The sequence below is a fragment of the Chiloscyllium plagiosum genome, unplaced genomic scaffold (assembly GCF_037043375.1).
Source record: "Chiloscyllium plagiosum isolate Xiang-an unplaced genomic scaffold, Cpla_swu_hap1 HiC_scaffold_32, whole genome shotgun sequence".
Lineage (NCBI taxonomy): Eukaryota > Metazoa > Chordata > Chondrichthyes > Orectolobiformes > Hemiscylliidae > Chiloscyllium > Chiloscyllium plagiosum.
The window spans coordinates 9,172,623-9,194,965 of NW_028270170.1; the positions used below are offsets into that span (position 1 = coordinate 9,172,623).

The 22,343-nt window shown below is 42.2% G+C and overlaps 1 protein-coding gene across 1 annotated transcript in view; it reads right to left on the minus strand.

Annotated features, from left to right (window-relative positions):
• The window catches only part of LOC122539786 (plexin domain-containing protein 1-like), a 276,627-nt gene that overhangs the window by 124,527 nt on the left and 129,757 nt on the right, over nt 1-22,343 (minus strand). Inside the window, exons 5-7 of the mRNA XM_043674842.2 lie at nt 20,263-20,385; nt 8,210-8,328; nt 5,748-5,847 (exon numbers count right to left, since the gene is read on the minus strand). Of these exons, the coding sequence (XP_043530777.1) occupies nt 5,748-5,847; nt 8,210-8,328; nt 20,263-20,385 (342 nt within the window). The remainder of the gene's footprint in view (nt 1-5,747; nt 5,848-8,209; nt 8,329-20,262; nt 20,386-22,343) is intronic.

Genomic DNA, 22,343 nt, shown 5'->3' on the forward strand with positions numbered 1-22,343 from the left:
CCAATGGAAATGGGCAAATGATGTTGACACCTCATTCCAGACCACTTCCTGTTGACACGGTAAAATTGCCCCACAATTGTTTGAGCAGAGGCCACCAGACACTCTCTAGGCAGGAGTCATTGCTGACTTTACTTCTAATTATCTGTATTTATATGGTAACCTTACAGAGTAAAATGGTCTTTCACAGGAGCATTATCATACAAAATGTTAGATGCAGACACAAAATGAGATATTTGGACAAGTGAGAAAAGAACACTGAGCCCTTCGGGAACAAAATTCAAGAACTTGACTCATAGGCCGTTGATAGCACAGCCACTAACGGTGGAGTGATTATGACTGGAGGGCTGGGATGAGAGGAGCATAGAGATTTCAGATGGCTGTTCTGTCAGAGAAGGATACAAAAATAGTGAGGGGTGAGAGTGGGCAAGGATCTGAAAGCAGGGTGCAGAGGACTCTGTACTGCAGCTATAGCCAACCCAATTGGGGGAGAAAAACTCTGTAGAGACCAGCAGTTAAATCAGATTCACATGGCTCCATTTCAAATTGGCAGGGCATGTACCAACTTGTAATGACAGGGTAGCCAGTTGGCAAGTCAAGTCAAGACTGGATCATCTAAAACCAACTTGCAGTGAAATCTTATCTGGAGGAAATGTCACAGCCAAACAAATAGAGGCAGAGAAGGCAATCAGTTGACCAGCCCCCAATAAAAGGTCATAATAACATAACAAATGGAGAGGATAGTGGGACAGATGCAATTTTCAATTGGAGAAAACCCCACAATCACCAACTTTCATATGTAAAACAGAATGTTAACAGCAGAGGGAGGTGGGAGTGGAGAATCGCCGACCAGAAACTGATAGCCAAGTTCTGTATCCATGAAAATAGTCTCAACTGTGACCACAGAATCCCCTACAGTATGGAAACAAGTCAACACCGACCCTTTGAAGAGTAACCCACCCAGACCCTTTCCCTGGCCCTAATGTACCTGACCCACACATCCCTAAACACTAACCTGCACATCTTTGGATTGTGGGAGTAAACTGGAGCACCCAGAGGAAACCCACGCAGAAATGGGAGAATGTGCAAACACAGATAGTCACCTGAGGCCAGAATCAAACCTGGGTCCCTGGCACTGTGAGGCAGCAGTGCTAACCACTGACCCACCACGTCACATGTGACCCAGGCACACTGTTCTGGATCTGGAAACTCTTCCTCACTGTCTCATTTTAGCAGCATCACCTTGATAACTTGTTATGATCTCTATCTTAATTAGTTTGAACAGTTTTGGATTACTCACTACTTAGGTATGACCCTGAGCATGTGACTCTTAGACCTATCATGTCATTCCAGCCATATGGTTTGCTTCCAGCACCACCTTATTTTTGTAATTATGTCTCTGCCTCAATTAATCAGATTATACATCATCCCTTCACTTGCTGTAGAGCTGTTGACACTTTATTCACACCATCTGACACCTTTCATCACCTGCTGAGGCTTATTATTTAGCCTCGAGAATGTGGTGCTGGAAAAGCACAGCAGGTCAGGCAGCATCCGAACAGCAGGAGAATTGATGCTTCGGGCAAAAGCCCTTCATCAGGAATGAAACTTCTGAGCCGAGGGGGTGGACAGATAAATGGGAGGGGAGTGGGGTGAGAATACGATTAGATTAGATTAGATTACATTACAGTGTTGTAACAGGCCCCTCGGCCCTACAAGTCCACACTGACCCGCCGAAGCGCAACCCACCCATACCCCTTACCCAACACTACGGGCAATTTAGCATGGCCAATTCACCTGACCTGCACATCTTTGGACAGTGGGAGGAAACTGGAGCACCCGGAGGAAACCCACGCAGACACGGGAGAACGTGCAAACTCCACACAGTCAGTCACCTGAGGCGGGAATTGAACCCGGGTCTCTGGCGCTGTGAGGCAGCAGTGCTAACCACTGTGCCACCATGCCACCCACGATAGGATCGGCTAACTTTGTAATGTAATCTAATCTGTAATGTAATCTAATCTAACTTCCCCCCCACCCCCTCCCCCCAATGAAGGACCTTTGCCTGAACGTCGATTCTCTTGCTCCTCAGATGCTGCCTGACCTGCTGTGCTTTTCCAGCTCCACACTCTCTACTCTGATCTCCAGAATCTGCAATCCTCACTTTCTCGTTATTGTTTGGCCTGTTGACACTCCATTTGTATGATCTTTTGACCTCTTTCACCTATAAATTACGTGCTCTTCTTGACAAAGGAGCAGCATTCTGAAAGCTTGTGATTTTAAAAAAGCCTACTGAGCTGTAACCTGATGTTACATGACTTCTAACCTCATTGTTGGACCATGGAGAGGAAATTAGAGCACCCAGAGAAAACCCACACAGTCACAAGGAGAACATGCAAACTCCACACAGATAATCGCCCAAGGCTGGGATTGAACCCAGGTCCCCAGTGCTGTGAGGCAGCAGTGCTAGCCACTGAGCCACTGTGCCTGGCTATTTTTGGCTGGAAGCTTTTTAATTGTGGAAACCAAAATCCGAGGATGCAAACACATTCCTATCACAATCGGTCCTGATCAGGAATCTCGATCAGGCACAACTGGTGGCTGCTCCACAAAAGGGTTACAACTATTATTCCTTATTTGCTTCATTGGGGCAGGAGCAGTTGAATGATCTCTTCCTTGTGTAAACTGAATTGTTCAATCCATTTTCCTTTTTAATGCGTTGCCTGCGAGTCTACCAGTATTCATACATATATAAGTATGCATAAAATATAGTAAAGTGACCAATTTCTTTGATCTTGACTGTTTCCAAATTCCTTTTCACCGCCCACACCCAACAAAAGCCATCAGTATTCAAGACTTTGAGATCTCTCTTGCCCGGTGTTGTCCATCCTCGGCTGGGTCCAATCCTCTGGAGGAGTGCAACGCAAATGTGGCTTCCCCTCCATTGCCCCTACCACCAGGAATCGGTTCAGCTCAGTTGGCTGGATTGTTGGTTTACAGAGCAGTGTGATGCCAATGTTCAATTCCTATCACCAGTTTGAGGTTACCACAATGGACTCTCCTTCTCAACCTCTTCCTTCACCTGAGGTCTGGTGGCCCTCAGGTTAAATCACCACCAGTCAGCTTCTCTCTAATGAGAGAGCAGCCCCTATGGTCTGGTAAGACTATGGCAATACAACAACTCCACACCACCCCAACACTGTCTCTAAGAGATTTGGAGTTTAATGAGCAGGATGTGATTATTGATGGGCCAATTCCTCGGTATAGTGGCAGGATGCAATTCAAGTCAACTCAAAATAAGCAACAGTACAATGTTTCTTAAAGATTGTAAACTTCAGAGATAATATCTTAATACCCTGAAATGAAGAATTTTCTCTGCAAAAATATTTCAAGCTTAATGTGACCCATCAGTCTGGTCTAGGTTACTTTGTTCTCTGGCAGCATTCACAATTTGCAATGGGTCTAAAGCAATAAAAGCTGACTTTAATGCATCTCAAATGTTATGGTCAGACAGGGAAAATAAAAACAACATGTCATGCCAAGGGATAAGGAAAATGCTGATGGTTGCAAACTGGGAGCAGTCTGAAGCCACCCTGTTGATTAACAGAGAATGTGCAAATAACTGGGTCACAACGGAAGCTTGCCAAAGAAAGCAAATTAAGATAATGGAATTGTTTTTCAACAAGACACTTTCTATAAGATGATTGTTACGAGGCACATTTCATCAGAAAGGTCTGAAAAACCAATAAACCAGCAAAGTCTCACTGCACAAAAGGTACAGCAACTTCTTCTTGAGAGCGAGATTTCAGTTCAATCGTTTCCTACTTGTAATATTTTTCGAGGTTGACCTTTGGCATGAGGTATCAAGAAAGTGGGGAGAGGCCAACACATGATCAAACAGGAGTTCCTTACCTGAGGGAGAATGGGATCCAACGTGAACATATAAGAAAATGATAGAAAATGATGAGCACGGATACGCAATAGAAAACTAAATCAACACAAGATCTGGAAAAGCGACTGACCTCTGAACTTCTCAAAGCCTGCCACAGTCTACAAGGCACAAGATTTGTGATGCAATAATTTCCACTTGCATGGATCCAACAGCACCCAGAACAAAGGTAGCCAACTTGATTGAACTCCTACCCACCACCTTAATCATTCACTCCCTTCACCACTGGCACACCAAGTCTGCAACGTTTACCATCTACAAGGTGGCACTGCAGGAACTCATCAAGGTTTTTCTCACAAGCCCTTTAGCATATAAAAGGACAAGAACAGCAACAACCAGAAAGTTCCTCCAAAAGTCACAAGCCATCTTGACTTGAATATATAGTGCCTCCTTTTATTCATTGTTGGGTTAAAATCCTGGAGCTCTGTCCCTATCTGCATTAACAGTCTTCATAATCCTGCATTGTGCTCCTTATCTTGCCAAACCCAGAGATCACCAGAAAAGAGCTATTGAACATATTTGCAGAAGATACAATCTTTAAAATTCCCTTTTGGTTGGGAAGAGCATTTCAGTCCATTTTATCTCACCCTGCAAATCATCAGTTATACTATCTGCCCCTTACAGGTCTACTTACCTAATAAACAGCAATTTAACGTTTGAGGAAGAAAAAGGTCTTTAAACTAGAAACTTGTGTGGCTAATGGAAGTGCTTCCACTTGGAGCTGCAAATCTATAATGTGAGGGTGTACGACAAAAACAAAATGCCTGTCCTTTCTGCTCCTCCATGCTCCCCACTTCACTCCTCCAACAGTCTAGCATCCTAGAACCACCTGAAACTTTAGCTTTTCCAAAGCTTTGTTGCTGTAACTCTATCATACACCAAGTTCGAATCATACCACCCTTGTTCCCAGTTCCATGGCCTTAAATGGATATTCTTGTGTTTAGATTGCTTCTTGTTTCAATTGTTTTTCTCTCAGTAACCTCCTCCAGTACCATCCCCTCCCTACATCACTCCAATCCACTGCTTCTGGCCCCAACATCCCAAACCAGGTGCTCCGGTTTCCTCCCACAATCCAAAGATGTGCAGGTTAGGTGAATTGGCCAAGCTAAATTATCCATAGTGTTCAGGGTTGTGTAGGTTAAGTGCATTAGTCAGGGGTAACTGTAGAGTAATAGGGTAGGGGAATGAGTTTGGGTGGGATACTGTTCGGAGAGTCAGTGAGGACTTGTTGGGCCGAAGAGCCTGTTTCCACACTACAGGGATTCTGTGATTCGATGATTTCCCCCCAGTGGTGACAATAGCTTCACCTCCTAAAACATTGTAAGATCCCCACCCACATCACCACTTAGCCCGCCAACTTCAACATCCACCTTAAAATCCACCTTTTCACTTCCTACTTTTGGTGGTCTCGCCTCGAAGGAATTTAAAAGCAAAAGTAAGCCATTTAGCCACAAATCTGACCCTCCAAGAAATTGCAAGTTTTTCCTTTTTCTTTGGTACTGCATACCTGTTTTCACACAAACCTTACAAAGTGTCTGAGAACATTCACTGAATTAAATGTTCAACAGACATGTAATTTGTTTCTCTTCCCACCTGTGCACAAAGTACTTACACCAAAAGGCTGGCTGTTTCCTCAGTAGAAGGAACCATCAGTTAAACACTTCTTCACAAAGCTCGAAGGGAGGGCGTATGGAGGCATTGCTAAAGTTTGCCGATTGACAGTCAGTCTAATTGACTCTGGCGTCTAGATTTCATTTGCTGTATTAACTTATTGAGTAGGTTTGAAAGGCAGTTTACTTACCAGGAACGTGCGGTGCCTTGTGGTCTATCATGAAGGCATCAGACAGTCCCACTTTGACAGGGTGCTCCGCAGAATTTATCTGAGTCACAATTATTGGAACCTGAATAACAGATTAAAGAGCAACATTAATGCCCATCCATTGGCGTCGTCTACATAAGCTCCCAGTCTGTTCTCCCTGACACTTTACCCATGGAGCTATGAAGCTACGGCTTTTTCTCCCCCATACCGATGGTGCAACAGAGATTAAGGAAAATACCTGAAATTCAGTCACTTAATGGATTTGGAAACAATATTTGAATCAAGCACCGATTTCTACTTTATCATCTTTCAATGTACAGGACTTTGTCCTTGCAGGTGTGCGTGCATGTGCCTGTGTGTGTCTAATGAAGGTTTCTCATCACGGAATTGTTAACAGAAGCTCTGTTGAACTGTCAAAGAAAAGAACAAATGATTGGCAAAATATTGATGGAAGATTCATTAAAATAAATCTCAACTCAACAAGCGATTGTTTCCATGCTAAAGGTTTACTACAAAGAAGCTGGAGATAAAAAGGATTTCAAATTGAGTAGTTGATCGCGCACTTTATCTTCTGTGTTGATTTAGCCTTCAAAATTGATGGACCAGGTTTGCTTTTCCTGCTGACTATGGGGTTCTCAGCAAAGTGATTTGTGAAAATCTGGATCCAGTACCAATTCAGCATGAATCCAGAGTGGGAATCTAACCATAAATTAAACTGTCGGATGTGGAAATGGGAAAAGGCTTTCTATGGAGGCAATGTGTCTCTCCTCTGATACTGGGATACATTGATAAGACCAAGAATGTACATCTTCAATTGTAAGGTCTTCTGGTACAATGGCAACATATCTGACTCTGAGTTAGTAGTGTACAAGTCCCACTCCAGGATTTGACAAACAAGCCAACAAGTTGAGGATTGGCTTGTAAATCCTTCCAAAACATACCAGTGGCAAGTGGTGAGAATAGGATAGATTACTGGTCTGCCATCTTCAGAGGTTCTTGCATTATTCTCCCAAGCATAACCATTGACCAACACAGGAGTCCATGTTTGCCAATGCCCTTTTCAAGGCACAGCACCTGAAGGGAGAGTGAGGTTGATCTTCCCTTTATATTATCGACCAGCTTCCCAATAGCTGTATACGACCCCTTCTCCTTGACACCCAGCCCCCAAATACCCAAGTCTCAGTCCCATTTGTGATCTTGTTTTGATTGAAGGTTTGACAAAGTGCAGTTCTTAATTCTGCTAGACCAATGCTAAATCAAAATATCAGAATATTTAGATGTGTGCAAATTTGACATTGTTTTAATGCTGTTATCTTGTTATCTCCCAAGATAAAATCTTAGAACTTTGCTGCTTTATATCCAACCTGTTCTACACCAGTCTGGGAGCTCTTGATTCTAACCCAGTTGACTTAAAACTTCAATCCCCGGTACATTTTATCATGGAAACAAAATACTTCAGACTTTTGTTTCTTTTATTCTATTGTGAAGAATTTTTTTAAAAAAAACTAAGAATGCAACTGTGTATAAGTACTTCTACAAGCTTCTTTAGAATAAACCATCAATATTAACGTTTGAGCATTTCAATTACAATTCTCTCATTTCAAAACCACAGAACAGCTCCTGGAGTGCAGAGCTATTAAACAAAGCTAATAACAATTCTTTACACGTGAAGTAATGTCTCCAGAGTTGGAATCAAATCACAGTGATCAGTTCTGAATGAGGTTATAGTCCCATAGAATGTCATGTACCCAAATTATCTGATGACACAAAGTTAGGCGGAATTATAAAAAATGTAGGTGATTGACTATTGTTAGAATAAATGAACAGGCAAAACTGTGGCAGATGAAGTTCATTGTAAGCAAGTGTGAGCTTTATCCATTTTGGACTGGAAAGGATAGGTCAGGGTACTTTGTAGACTGTATGCAGCAGGTCTGGAACATTTGTGGGAAGAAAAACAGGGTTAGCATTTCAATAACTCTTCCGTTGAACTAAGAAAAGTTTGAAAAATAGCATTAGAAAAATCACACAACACCAGGTTATAGCCCAACAGGTTTAATTGGAAGCACTGGCTTCCAAATAAACCTGTTGGACTATAACTTGGTGTTATGTGATTTTTAACTTTGTCCACCCCAAAATCAACACTGGTACCTCCAAATCTTGAATATTAACAGGTTTTTAAGCAAATGAGGGTCTATTGTTTTCTTGTTGGGGTCAGAAGACTGTTTTTCTATGATAAAAACAGGAAGTGTTGGTGATCTTTCTTCTGTTCCTTGGCAGTAGATAAAGAGGAATTGATGAAAAGCTAGTCAATAGAATAACCACTGAAATCAAGGTATAATTAGATTTGTTTTCCTCATATTCCATCTCATCAGTTTATTTTCAGGTTTATATTTCAGGGTGGAGCAAGTTGCTTTCCCATTCCAGCTTATCCCTCACATACTCACATCCTTGTAGCTGAAAACAATCCGTCCTTCCTGACACAACATCGCCTGAAAGGTGAAACTTCCAATGTCCTCCAGGTCCGGCAGGAAGACCTTGTCCCATTGGACGACAAATGCAGTCCCTAAAGATTACAAAAAGGATGATAAGCGTGCTCTGTGATGTTTGAACATTCGCCCTCCAAGCTTAGACATAGAGAACTCTCTCTGTTTAATTCTTGCAGGCTGCTGATAAGAACAGTTCAGACTACATCAGTTAAAAATCACACAACACTAGGTTGTAGTCCAACAGGTTTATTTGGAAGCACCTGTTGAAGGAGCAGCGCTCGGAAAGCTAGTGCTTCCAAAAACCTGTTGGACTATAACCTGGTGTTGTCTGATTTTAACTTTGGACGCCCCAGTCCAACACCAGCAGCTCCAAATCAGACTACATCTGATTGTCTCCTCCTGGTTCGGTTAGACGTGACATGCTTTTCCAGGTGAGGCTGTGAAATGCTCCCTTATGATAAATTACAATTTAGTTTCTAACTGTATTATGTGCATTTACACAATATATACCACAGCTGCAGTGAGAGTCAGCATCGAGGAACATTGTATATTAGACTGAAAACTACTGTCCTCAATCTTGAAAGGAACTGTGCTGAGATACTCAAGATTGAGAGTATGATAGTCACAGTTACATGTGCAATTGAGGGAAACTGAGTGCAAATCCCACAGCAGCTTTAGAATTTAAATTCAGTTTGAAATGAACTGGAAGACTGGTATCAGTGAAAATATCATGAAGCTGTCAAATTGCCAGCAAAAAGGTATTATCTTTTAAGGAAGGAGGTGAGGTATTCTTACCCCTTTTGTCCTAGATTGGATTCTAATCTAACATTACTGTATTTGACTTTTGATGTAGCCCAGAAAATCTAACTGTTGTATCAAATCATGAATAATGGTTCAAGAAGGTAGCCCACAACTGTTAGCTTTACTGGGCAACTTGGAATGAGTAATGAATGCTGAATGTCCCAAAGACACAAATGGGATTAATTTTTTTAAATGTCCTAGAGGTATGCTCACATGGGAAATGTCGTGGAAGGAGGTGGACTTGAAGAAAGCCATAACTGGACAGGAAAAAATAACTGAAGATGTGGAACTGGAAATTAACATTGTTTAACAATGGGAACTATAGTTCGGTGAGCCTGACCTCGGTGGTGGGCAAGTTGTTGGAGGGAATCCTGAGGGACAGGATGTACATGTATTTGGAAAGGCAGGACTGATTCGGGATAGTCAACATGGCTTTGTGCATGGGAAATCATGTCTCACAAACTTGATTGGTTTTTTGAAGAAGTAAAAAAGAAGATTGATGAGGGCAGAGCAGTAGATGTGATCTATATGGACTTCAGTAAGGCGTTTGACAAGGTTCCCCATAGGAGACTAATTAGCAAGGTTAGATCTCATGGAATACAGGGAGAACTAGCCATTTGGATACAGAACTGGCTCAAAGGTAGAAGACAGAGGGTGGTGGTGGAAGGTTGTTTTTCAGACTGGAGGCCTGTGAGCAGAGGAGTGCCACAAGGATCGGTGCTGGGCCCTCTACTTTTTGTCATTTACATAAATGATTTGGATGTGAGCATAAGAGGTACAGTTAGTAAGTTTGCAGATGACACAAAAATTGGAGGTGTAGTGGACAGCAAAGAGGGTTATCTCAGATTACAACAGGATCTGGACCAGATGGGCCAATGGGCTGAGAAGTGGCAGATGGAGTTTAATTCAGATAAATGCGAGGTGCTGCATTTTGGGAAAGCAAATCTTAGCAGGATTTATACACTTAATGGTAAGGTCTTAGGGAGTGTTGCTGAACAAAGAGACCTTGGAGTGCAGGTTCATTGCTCCTTGAAAGTAGAGTCACAGGTAGATAGGATAGTGAAGAAGGCGTTTGGTATGCTTTCCTTTATTGGTCAGAGTATTGAGTACAGGAGTTGGGAGGTCATGTTGCGGCTGTACAGGACATTGGTTAGGCCACTGTTGGAATATTGTGTGCAATTCTGGTCTCCTTCCTATCGGAAAGATGTTGTGAAACTTGAAAGGGTTCAGAAAAGATTTACAAGGATATTGCCAGGGTTGGAGGATTTGAGCTAGAGAGAGAGGCTGAACAGGCTGGGGCTGTTTTCCCTGGAGCGTCGGAGGCTGAGGGGTGACCTTATAGAGGTTTAAAAAATTATGAGGGGCATGGATAGGATAAATAGGCGAAGTCTTTTCCCTGGGATCGGGGAGTGCAGAACTAGAGGGCATAGGTTTAGAGTGAGAGGGGAAAGATATAAAAGAGACCTAACCTAAGGGGCAAGTTTTTCACGTGGAAGGTGGTACGTGTATGGAATGAGCTGCCAGAGGATGTGGTGAAGGCTGGTACAATTGCAACATTTAAGAGGCAGTTGGATGGGTATATGAATAGGAAGGGTTTGGAGGGATATGAGCCGGGTGCTGGCAGGTGGGACTAGATTGGGTTGGGATATCTGGTCGGCGTGGACAGATTGAACCGAAGGGTCTGTTTCCATGCTGTACACCTCTATGACTCTATGACTCTAATATGATGAATAGAGAACAAGTCCAAATGAATTTGTTGCAAAGGTCACAATAGTTGTAAAATATGGAGAATCAATTTTAAAAGTCCACCACCTGAGACCTTCACGGACTACAATGGGTTTTAAAAGGAATAAACACAGACCTAAAATGGCTGCAGTGGTCACTTGACCACAGACTGAGGCAAGCTCAGGAATCTAATTTGGAATAAACAAAATTGTCTGAACCAAAATTACCATTTTATCTAACGACATTGAAACGAGTCACTGAGTTAGGAATCAAGAAATTCGCATCTTCTATTTCAACTTACAGCTGACTGGTAAGTTTCATGAAAGTTCGACTGCAACAATTGAGCTTAGAAAGACAATGAAATCATACTTGTGAATGTATAAATGAACATGTTTCCACAGTTCCTTGCCAGAACCATAGATAAAGGAAAATGGGTTGGTAATAGCAAGGAGTAGAAAACTCTCTCTCTTTTCCTGATTTTTTTCCCATCATCTCTAAAGCCAGCACCAGTGATAAAACAAAGCAAAGAAACTTCTTCAACTAAGAACTCAAGGACTAAACATATTTAGGTCCTGCTGAGGATACTAGACATCAGTAAATCAGCAGTGGTCTCAGGTTCAGCTATAACAATGCAAGGTCTCAAGAAATATTGAAACTACATACATTTTATCTTCTTACTGCACTTTCCACACTCCCTTTTTTAAACTTTATACCTGTGTTTCTGTATGTGTCGGATTTGGTGTTTTATTGTTTTTTCTGGAAAATAGTAAGCAATTAAATTCCTCTTTCATTCACGCAAGAAAACCTTGCAATTGACTCCATAATTCTGACTGAGTGACAATATGTTTTCAGCGATGTGACATACAGCTGTGTGTGAGAAAAGATATTTGTAGCAACCAAACAAAGGTGGGAGCTGGGAGTGGAAACAGGAATAACCCCTCCTCTCCTGGCTGTAACACAAGAAATAAAATCATAGAATCCCTATAGCGTGAAAGCAGGCCATTTAGCAAGTCCACACCAGCCCTCCAAGGAGCATGTCACCCAGAGTAACTCTGTCACCCTGCATTTCCCATGGCAAATCCACCCAGCCTGCACCTCTTTGGGCTGTGGGAGGAAAGTCACACAGGAAATCCCACCAAGACAGTCTCTTCAAGCTGGAGTCAAATCCAGGTCCCTGGTGTCGGGTGGTAGCAGTTCTAACCACTATGCCACCCCACAGTAGGATGAACTCTGTATTTAACTATCTATAGTTCTAACATTACTATAAAAGGTAGTTTTATCCTTTGTGTATTTATTGTTTTATGACATTGTAATTTATGCACATACAGATATTTGTTGCATTCTTTAAAGAGGCCGTTTCCTACTCCTCAAGATTATTGCGACTCTCTCTTTATAGTTGTGAAGGCTTTTTAAAAGCAGCAGCAGTCAATTAAAACAGACAGAAATCTTACCATTTTACTTGGACAGAGCTCAAAATTAGAATTCTATCACACTGGGATTTGACTTCTAATCTAACACTAATTCTTTTTAATGTGAAACTCAAGTTATTATCAAAATTGATCACAGAAATAATAACATTTAGACAGATGAAGTATTGTAACTCGTACTTGATAGAAAAATGTTCTAATTCCTAACAATTGTTGCCTGGTAAGATCACTGTTAGAGAAATAAGGTGCATTGTTCAGTTTAAAAGATCAAATGATAAATACAGATGAAAGGCTTAGAATTCAATTTAGCTAACCCATCCAGATAAATCTTCAATCTTCACAGTATCCAAGTGTGCCTTTGATATTTATATTGCAGTTTGTGAGTTGCTACTCTGAAAGCTTAAACACTGATGTTGAACTGACTGATAAATGAAATGGAGTGAGGCTTTCTCCTCCTGATTGCCCAACATATCTTACCTCAATGTAACTTTACAATAAATCACTGCAAAACTGCAGCGACATATTGGGGGATGGTGGTGCAGGATAATGTCATTGGACTAGTAGTCCAGAGGCAAGGCTAAAACTCTGAGACGATGGCTTGTATCATACCATGGAATTGGAATAATCTGGGATGTAAAGCCAGTACCAGTGATGGTGACCAAGAAACTCTCTCTGATTGTTGCAAAACCCCATCTGGTTCATTAATGTCCTTTAGGGAAGGAAATATGCCACCTTTATCAGGTCTGTCCTAATAGGTGGCTCCAGACCCACAGCAATGACCTAGCGAGGGCAATTGGGGATGGGCAACAAATGTTTGCCTAGCCAGTGACACCCAAATCCCATGAAAGATTAAATAAAAACAATTGCATAACAGTGATCAATGTTATTGGGCAAAGTCAGAAGTCACATGACATCAGGTTATAGTCCAAGTTTATTTGAAATCACAAACTTTCGGAGTGCTGCTCCTTCATCAGGTGAACATATAACCTGGTGGACTACAACCCCGTGTCATGTCATTTCTGACTTTGCCCACCCCAGTCCAACACCGGCACCTCCACATCAATGTTATTGGGGTCATTCTATTCTAAAAAGGATAGAGTCAATCAGCAATCTCAATGGGTTATTATACTCCTTTTCCTGCCAATTTCCTCATCTCCTGACTCTTACCAGTTAATCCAAATATCCAGGCTATTCCTGTGGGGGCACAGTCTCAGATCACACCACAATGTTCTCAGTAGTAGTGACCATGAAGCTACCATCGATTGTTGTGAAAACCCATCTGGTTCACTAATGCCCTTTAGGGAGTGAAATCTGTCACCCTTAGCTGGTCTGCTTTAGACATGAGTCATTTACAAAATACCGTGCAAGGACTGTAACAAACAATACATTGGACAAACAGGCAGAAAACTAGCCACCAGGATACATGAACACCAACTAGCCACAAAAAGACATGACTCTCTCTCACTGGTATCCTCACATACGGATGAGGAAGAACACCGCTTCGACTGGGACAATACATCCATCCTAGGACAAGCCAAACAAAGACACGCACGAGAATTCCGAAAAGCATGGTATTCCAACCGGAACTCTCTCAACAAACACACCGAGTTAGACTCCATCTACCACTCCCTGAGCAAAGGAACAGGAAGTGACTTCACCACAGGAAATAACATCACCAACCCAAAGAAACCCAAACATATAAATAGAAAGCAGGAATTTTCAGCATTGCTTCGCATGAGGTCCACTGAAGATGTTACCTAGTAAAGTAACAAAACGTCCGGAAAGAACCTTTCAGCTCAGTGAGCAAACCTACATCCAAAACCTCAACCTGAGCTACAAATCTTCTCAAAACTCGCTAAGACATGAGTTTCAGACCCACAAGAATGTGGTTGACACTTAACTGCTCTCTGAAATGACCCTGGTGAGACACCCAGTTCATGGGCAATGAGGGATGGACAACAAAAGCAGATATTTCTGACTGGAAAAGAATATCTAAAAAATAAAGTGCAATTGTTCATTATTTATGGCCTACATAAATAGGTCATATTTGTCCTAATTTGTGAGGCTATGTAAAGGTCATTGGGTGGGTTTGCAGAATGAAAAGACAGCAGCAACAGCGTCAAAACTAATATTGGAGTCACCAAAGCCCAGAAGGTATAACATGTGCTGAACAATGATCTGTCAAAGGCACACAGAGAGGTTTTTACAGCATCTTAACCCAAAGACACGACAACAACTCATTTCCCTATGTCAGTGGGATGACTGGGATCATTAAACTCAACATGGAATAGGGACTGAACTCAGGACGTTCTTAGTCTTCAGAGCTTAGCTGCTTCCTGCCTTAACCAGTTGAGAGTCTATGCCATTTATAATTAGCCCACTGATCTCAACACATGGTTTTAATATCTCACAGATGTACTGGAGCAATTAGGCAAGAGCTTTAGGGATTACACAACTTAAAAAAAATTGTTTTTTTTGAAAAGTTCCAGGATTGTGCAATTATATCTACTGAAATCGATATTACTCAAAAGAAATGCCCTGTCCTTTAAAAGAAAAATATTTGAATTCATCAGAATCATTCCATTTTCTGGAACTGGTGAAATGGCAGACTCACTGAACCCAGTCAGTGTGGCTGCTCATTTCTTTTTTCACTTTATTGACCGCTTTTCGCACTCCAGCCCCTTCGGTCATGGTGATGTCATCGCGCTCCCAGCCAGAGAATGTGGCGCCTCCTTGTTTGAAGAGTAAAACATGAGTCAGCCTCTGGAGTGTTTCAATACACTTTGCAGGTGGAACAAACTTGTTATGACAAGAGACTCAGCGGGAAATAAAATAAAACGTTCCTCCAGGAGATTATTAAAGAAGATATTTTAGCCTTTTGAGGTTTGTTTTAACCTTAGGTACCGATTTTAGTTAATTATAACTGGTTCCCACTTTTTGATAGGGATCCAGTACATGGGGATCCAGGTTGTATAGAGTTTTGGTCAATCCGCATTTACCTTCAGTTTTGGGCACCTGTGCATCAGGAAGGGTGTACCAGTTTTTCAGCGGAGGAACCAAAAAGCTTCAATAATGTTGGTTTCTAGGGTTCCATGCACTGGATCCCTATCAAAAAGTAGGAACCGGTTATAATTAACTAAAATGAGGACTGATTGCATAAACTTGGCTTGTCTTTCTTTTTAGTGTTGCAAATTGAGGCATTGATCCGATTGAGCCACTTCAAGAGTTTAAAAGGTTTTGACAAGGGAGATATGCATCAACTATTTTCTCTGATGGGAAATGAAAACCACAGGAGCTTAATTACAAAACAAGTGTCTGTCCATTCAGGAGCAAAGTCAGGAAACTCGCTTCCAAACAAAGACTTGTAGAAATCAAGAATTAACTGCTCCAAATGATGTGAATACTGGACAATTAGAGCTTTCAAGATTGAGCTTGATCAAGATATGTTAAGTATTGGCATCGAAGACAGGAAACTGGAGTTGATTTCCAAATCAATCATAAAGCACAGAGCTGGCTTGGGAGGTTTAAATGATTGACACTTGTTCCTATGTTTCAATGTTCATCAGATTATTGCCCTTACAGCAAGATCTTTCCCTCGCAGTTTTTTATTTGTGCAGTCTGAGTTGAGGAATTTAATTAATAAATTGGCATTTTCTCAATTTCCTTCCTCTTATCTGTCCATGAAGGGACCCAACAAATAAAACCACAATGCATTGAACACCTGCCAACAGACAACAGCTCATTGTATGATGTTTACAATTAGTGGAGACATTAATTTTGAAAATAAAAGAGGATAATTATTTTTGCATTTGCATTTCAGCAGGGGGCAATGCCCAATTCAGGAATCACTGGGAGGTTACATGAGAATTCTCATCATGCCCTCTCCATCTGGCTCTCCCATGCCAGATGTGCAAATTCCTAAAACTCCTAAGCATGCTGATGCACATGGCCATTGTTTCTTGCATTGATGGCAAACACATAGCATGGAATTGTGGGCATGGTAGGTTTGATTCCCTTCTCTAAAGGACATCAGTAGACACGTTGGGTTTTGTGTTAGCTCTAATTAAAAATGACCAGATTTATTGAGTTGGATATTGAGTGGCCATGCAGGTAGATGGGGCGTATGGTATGCTTACCTTTATTGGTCAGGAAATTGAGTGCAAGAGTCAAGATGTGATGTTGCAGCTTTGTAAGACTTTGGTTAGGCCACACTTAGAGTATTGCATTCAGTTCTGGTCACCACACTACAGGAAGGATGTAAAGGCTTTGGAGAGAGTGCAGAAGAGGTTTACCAGGATGCTGTCTAGATTAAAGGGCATGAGCTACAAGGAGAGGCTTGAAAAACTTGCATTGTTTTCTCTGGAGCTGCGGAGGCTGAGGGGAGACTTGATAGAAGTCCATAAAATTATCAGATGCATAGATAGGGTTGACGGTCAGAATCTTTTTCCCAGAGTTGAAATGTCTAAAACTAGAGGGGCATGCAATAAAGGTGAAAGGGGGAAAGTTGAAAGGAAATATGAGGAGCAAGTGTTTTACACAAGAGAGTGGGAGGAGTCTGAAACACGCTGCCAGGGATAGTAATGGAAGCAGATATGACAGGGGCATTTAAGGGACTTTTAGATAAGCAAATTAATGTGCAAGGAATGGGAGGATAAGGACCAAGAGAAGGCAAAAGGGATGACCTTAATTTGGTGTCACTTTCATCACAACATAATGGGCCGAAGGGCCTGTTCCTGTGCTGAAAAGTTCTATTACACATAAGAGGTTAAACTCATAACCTCTGAGTTGTTGTTGTAGAACAACAGGAATTAAGCTCATGAACCTCTTGTTTTTCCTCCATTTTTGACATGCTTGTACTTTCCAGTCCCAGTAAGGTAGACTGGCTGAATTCCACCTCCCCCTCCTTCTGTCACCAAGAAGAGCTGAGGTCAGCCATAGCAGTCACCACTCACTGTCTGTGTGGCAGAGGGAAAAGCCTGGATCATGTGGAACTGTTCCACAAGGACCAGGTGGGAAGATCTTTATTCCCCAGACCCAGTTCAACACACATACCGGTCCAACTCATCATGTAGATATTTTTTAGGCAACTGGTTCAGACACGTGAGCTTACGTCTCCAGAGCAGATGGGACTTGAACCTCCTAGCCTTGAGGTAGGAGGCTACCACTGCACCACATGACTCCTCAAGGTCATTGTGTTTATGTCAAAATGAAGCTCCATTCAGACCAGTGCATTCATAGAGTCATAGAATCCCTACACTGAGGAAACAGGCCATTTGGACCATCAAGACCCTCCGAAGAGCATCCTACCCAGACCATTTTCCCTACCCTATTCCTTTGACCCTGCATTTCCCATGGCTAATCCATCTAACCTGCACATTCCTGGACACTTTGGGAAATTTAGCATTGCCAATTCACCTAACCTGCAAATCTTTGCACTTCATTTCCAAGGGTTATTGTTCATCACCGTTTTCTCCAACTGCAGTGTTGGTACCCATTTTCATTCTCTCTGAGAGCTATTTCATTTTGAACTGGCTCAATCTGGAAAACTCAGCAGTGATTCAATACCTGTTCATTCTCTCCCAAAGTTTCACAGTTTATGCTGTTCCAAAAATGTCACTTAGCACTAAAAGAAGGGGAAACACAAAGCAGCTCATTGAGGGCACGTCACAACCAACACACCAACAAAACAATCTCTTGTGTAGTTTGCAGACAAAGTGGGTGAAGGTTAAGAGTCAAAGTGTAAATCACATCAACATGTCTGGCTTCTCCTTTACTGAATAAATCTCCCTTGTCTAAAAGGGGCAGGGTTACATCTTGCAAACTGTACTCAGACAATAGCTGCATTGCTATTCTCTCCAGTCATGTCTGGAGTGCAGTAACCCTAAAAGCTCAAGCAGTTGTTTCTACTGGATTCACAGAACACCAGACGGGTGAGAGAGTGAGGCTGTGTTACTCTTTAGTCAACCATAACACATACAGAAATACAGACACACAGAGGTTTCACTAGGTGGATTGTTCCAATCACAGACACAGTCCAGACATCACAGCTAGCAACAGCGAGGTGGAAAGTAAATTCCTATTTATAACTCTGCTTTTGCTATGTTTCCAACCGAAAATAAAATTGCATATGAAACTCAAAAACTTAACACAGATTTCCCTAGAAATAAATAATTCAAAATTACTTTATGTTTGTCTTTCCCTCAGCACATGAATTCTTGCACATTCAGTTCTCTAACCTTCTGCTCAACCCAGTCCAATATCTCAATTAGAATCAGTCCTACAGCTCTATTACAGAATTGTAATCCAGCCAGATGGTCAACTGCAATTCTCTCCATACAAATTCCCTCCCCAAACACTCATATGCATCTTTTAAAATAATTTATTTGTGAGATGTGGACATCCCTGGCTGATCAACATTTATTGACTGTCCCTAGTTGCCCCTTGAGAAGGTGGTGGTGAACTGGTGCACTCTTGTATTGTAGGTAGACCCACAATGTCTTAGAGAGGGAATTCCAGGATTTTGACTCAATGAGAGTGAAGTGGGTCATGAGTGTGGTGCTGGAAAAGCACAGCCGGTCAGGCAGCATTCAAGGAGCAGGAGAATCAATGTTTCAGGCATAAATCCTTCATCAGGAATAAGCTCCTTCACTAATAACAGTGAAGGAACGGTGATACACTTCCAAGGCAGAATAGTGAGTGGCTTGGAGGGGAACTTGCAGGGGATTGTGTTCCCATCTATTTGCCATCCCTGTCCATTTAGAGTGAAGTGGTCATGGGTTTGGAAGGTGCTGTTTAAGGGGAATTGGCAGATTTCAGCAGAGCATCTTGCAGATAATACACACTGCTGCTTCTCAGCATCAGTGGTGGAGGGATTGGATGTTTGTGGATGTAGTGCCAATCAGGTGGGCTGCTTGTCTTGGATGGTATCAAGCTTCTTGAATGTTGTTGGAGCTGCACTCATCTGGGCAAGTGGGGAGTATTCTATCACACCCTTGCCTTGTGTCTTGTCGATGATGGACAGGTATTGGAGAGTCAGGAGGTCGTCACTCACCACAGTATTCCTAACCTCTGACGTGTTTTTTTGTATCTATTGCATTTATGTGGTGAGTCCAGTTGAGTTTCTGATCAATGGTAGCCCCCAGAATGTTGATACTGGTGATTCAGTGATGGTAACATCATTGAATGTCAAGGGGCGGTGTATCTTATTAGAGGTGGTCATTGCCAGGCATTTGTATGGCATGAATGTTACTTAGCACTTGTCACACCAAGCCTAGATATTGTCCAGATCTTGTTGCATTTGAACACAGACTGCTTCAGTATCGGAGGAGTTGTGAATGGTGCTGAACATCATGCAACCATCTGCAAACATTCCCACTCCTGACCTTATGATAGAGAGAAGATCATTTATAAAGCAGCTGAAGATGGTGAGGCCTAGGACACTACACCGAGGACCTCCTGCAGAGATGTCCTGCAGAGATGTCCTGGAGTGAGATGACTGACCTCTAACAACCACAATCACCTTCCTTTGTATGACTTAAACCAGCAGAGAGTTTGCTCCATGGTACCCATTGATTCTAGTTTGGCTACATTTGGTTGAAAGTGGCTTTGATGTCCAGGGCTATGACACTCAACTTCCCTCCTATATCATACTGCATCCTGATCAGTGGTCTGCTCTGAAATGCTGGATTTCAGTTAGTAGTTCACTGTCCATATATACTGTCTAATCTCTCAACTGTTGCCTGAATTTTCTCTCTTATTTTTAGAATTCCTGTTCCTGGTCACTGTCTACAAATTTGCTGGTAATTAGGTGGAGTTTGGATCAGAACTGGATCCAGCCTCAGTATAATATCCTGCAGGATAACCTTCAGTATTTAAACTGAAGTGAGAAAAATAAGCATAGAGGCGAGGCATGAGTGTTCACCTGGAAAACTCTGGCAATTGTGGCCAATTAATGAGGCCCAGAGAAGTTGAACAAAAGAACACCCTAATGTGCACTCCTATCTGTGACTCTTAAACACTGCACATCCCATATCGACCAAAGTGGTAACAAAAATCTACCATTATCGAAGTATCTGATGGTGGAATTCCTGGAGTAACTGGGATCGAAGTTCGCCATGAGTGGGGCTATGTACTGAGTGGCAGTCAGCATCCTGTGGATAACGTCCCCAGTGAATATAAAACCTGGAAAAATAAGAATGAGATACATTAGAGGTCACTGTAATTCCTGATATTCTCAGAGTAACTGTTTTATGGGAGTTGCTTTGTTTAGGAAGGTGTGGAATGACAGCAGCGTGGAATAGAACAAGATCTCACACTGTTTCAGTGTCAACATATACATTTCAAGCAGCTCTTTTCTGGAACTGGATATTTTGCTTTCGCTTCCACCAGATTTTTTTGTTGCTTCTACGTAGCATCTCCAGGGGCAAAAAAACCTAACGTAATGCTTCCTAGAAAATGCTAACACTCTTTTGCATTTTAGTTTGTCCCCCTTTCTGTAGATAGGGGAGAAAGTGTCCAATAGTGATAGAATGCTCGAGTCATACAGCACGGAAACAGTCCCTTCAGCCCAACCAGCCCAACCAGCCCATGCCGACAATAATCCAAAACAATTCCCATCTGCCTGTGCTTGGCCCATATCCTTCCAAACATTTCTTTTCCATGTACTTACCTAAATGTAACCCGCATCCACCACTTCCTCTGGAATTTCATTCCACACATAGATTGCTCTATGTAAACAAATTGCCTCTCATGTCTTCTTAAAATCTTTTGCTGCTTACCTTAAAAATATGCCCCTTAGTCTTGAACTCCCCCACATCCTAGGGAAAAGACATCTGCTATTCATCTTATCCATATCCTTTGCATTCCTGTAAAACTCTCAACGTCATCTCTCACTCCCTTAAACTCCAATGAGAAAAGTCCCAGCTTTTTGTACCTTTGTATTTTTTTTTGCATTTGCTATCCATTGGATTTGGGAGGCATAGGGAAGACCAAGATTTGTTGTCCATCTCTAATGGCATTGAACAAAGTATTTTCCTTAGCTATTTCAGAGGCAGGAAAGAGTGAACTGGGAAAAAAAAATCTAGACCAGACAAGATAAAGGTGACAGATTTCCCTCCCTCAAACCCACTCATGATCCAGCTGAGTTTATGCAACAATTGTCAATAGTTTCATGATTCCATTGTGGAGAGGAGTTTCAATTTAGTTTGTTGGCTCTAAGTTCCACTCGCTGAAGATAATATTTTAGATTAGATTCCGTACAGTATGGAAACAGGCCCTTCAGCCCAACAGGTCCACACCCACCCTCCGAACAGTAATCCACCCAAACCCATTCCCCTATATTTACCCCTGAGTAATGCACCTAACACTACGGGCAATTGAGCGTGGCCAATTTACCTAACCTGCACAACTTTGGACTGTGGGAGGAAACCGGGGCACCCGGAGGAAACTCACGCAGACACGGGCAAGATGTGCAAACTCCACATAGACAGTCACCTGAGGTGGGAATCGAATCTGGGTCCCTGGCGCTGTGAGGCAGCAGTGCTAACCATGGAGCCACCGTGCCACCCTATAGTTTTGATACAGTGAACCTGTGTCTCCAGAACATTAACCGGGGCTTTGGATTACAGAGGAACCTCGATTAACCGAAGGACACGGGCAGGGAATATTTCATTTGGTTAATCAAATGCCGGATAATCGAATGCCAGATAACAGTTAGACAAGCGTTGGGACCTTGCAATCTTGTTCGGATAATCCAAAATTCAGTTAATCGAATGTCAGATAATCGAGGTTCCTCTGTACTGGCACAGAGACATTTACCAGTCACAGTCCAAGGATACAGGGTAGAAGATTTAAGACAGTGGAGAAGGTTTAAGATGTGGAGAAATGTCTTCACTCAGAGAATGGTGAGCCCACAGAATTTCCCACCATGGAAAGCAGACAAGGTTAAAACATTGGTATAATTTTAAGAGGGAGTTTGATATAGCACTTTGGGTGAAAATGATCAAAGGATAGGGGGGAGAAGCAAGAAGATATTAAATTGGATGATCAGCCATGATCATAATGAATGGCAGAGCAGGCTATAGAGGGCCTGAATGGCCTACTCCTGCTCCTACTCTCTATGTTTCTAGGTAACTGCGCCA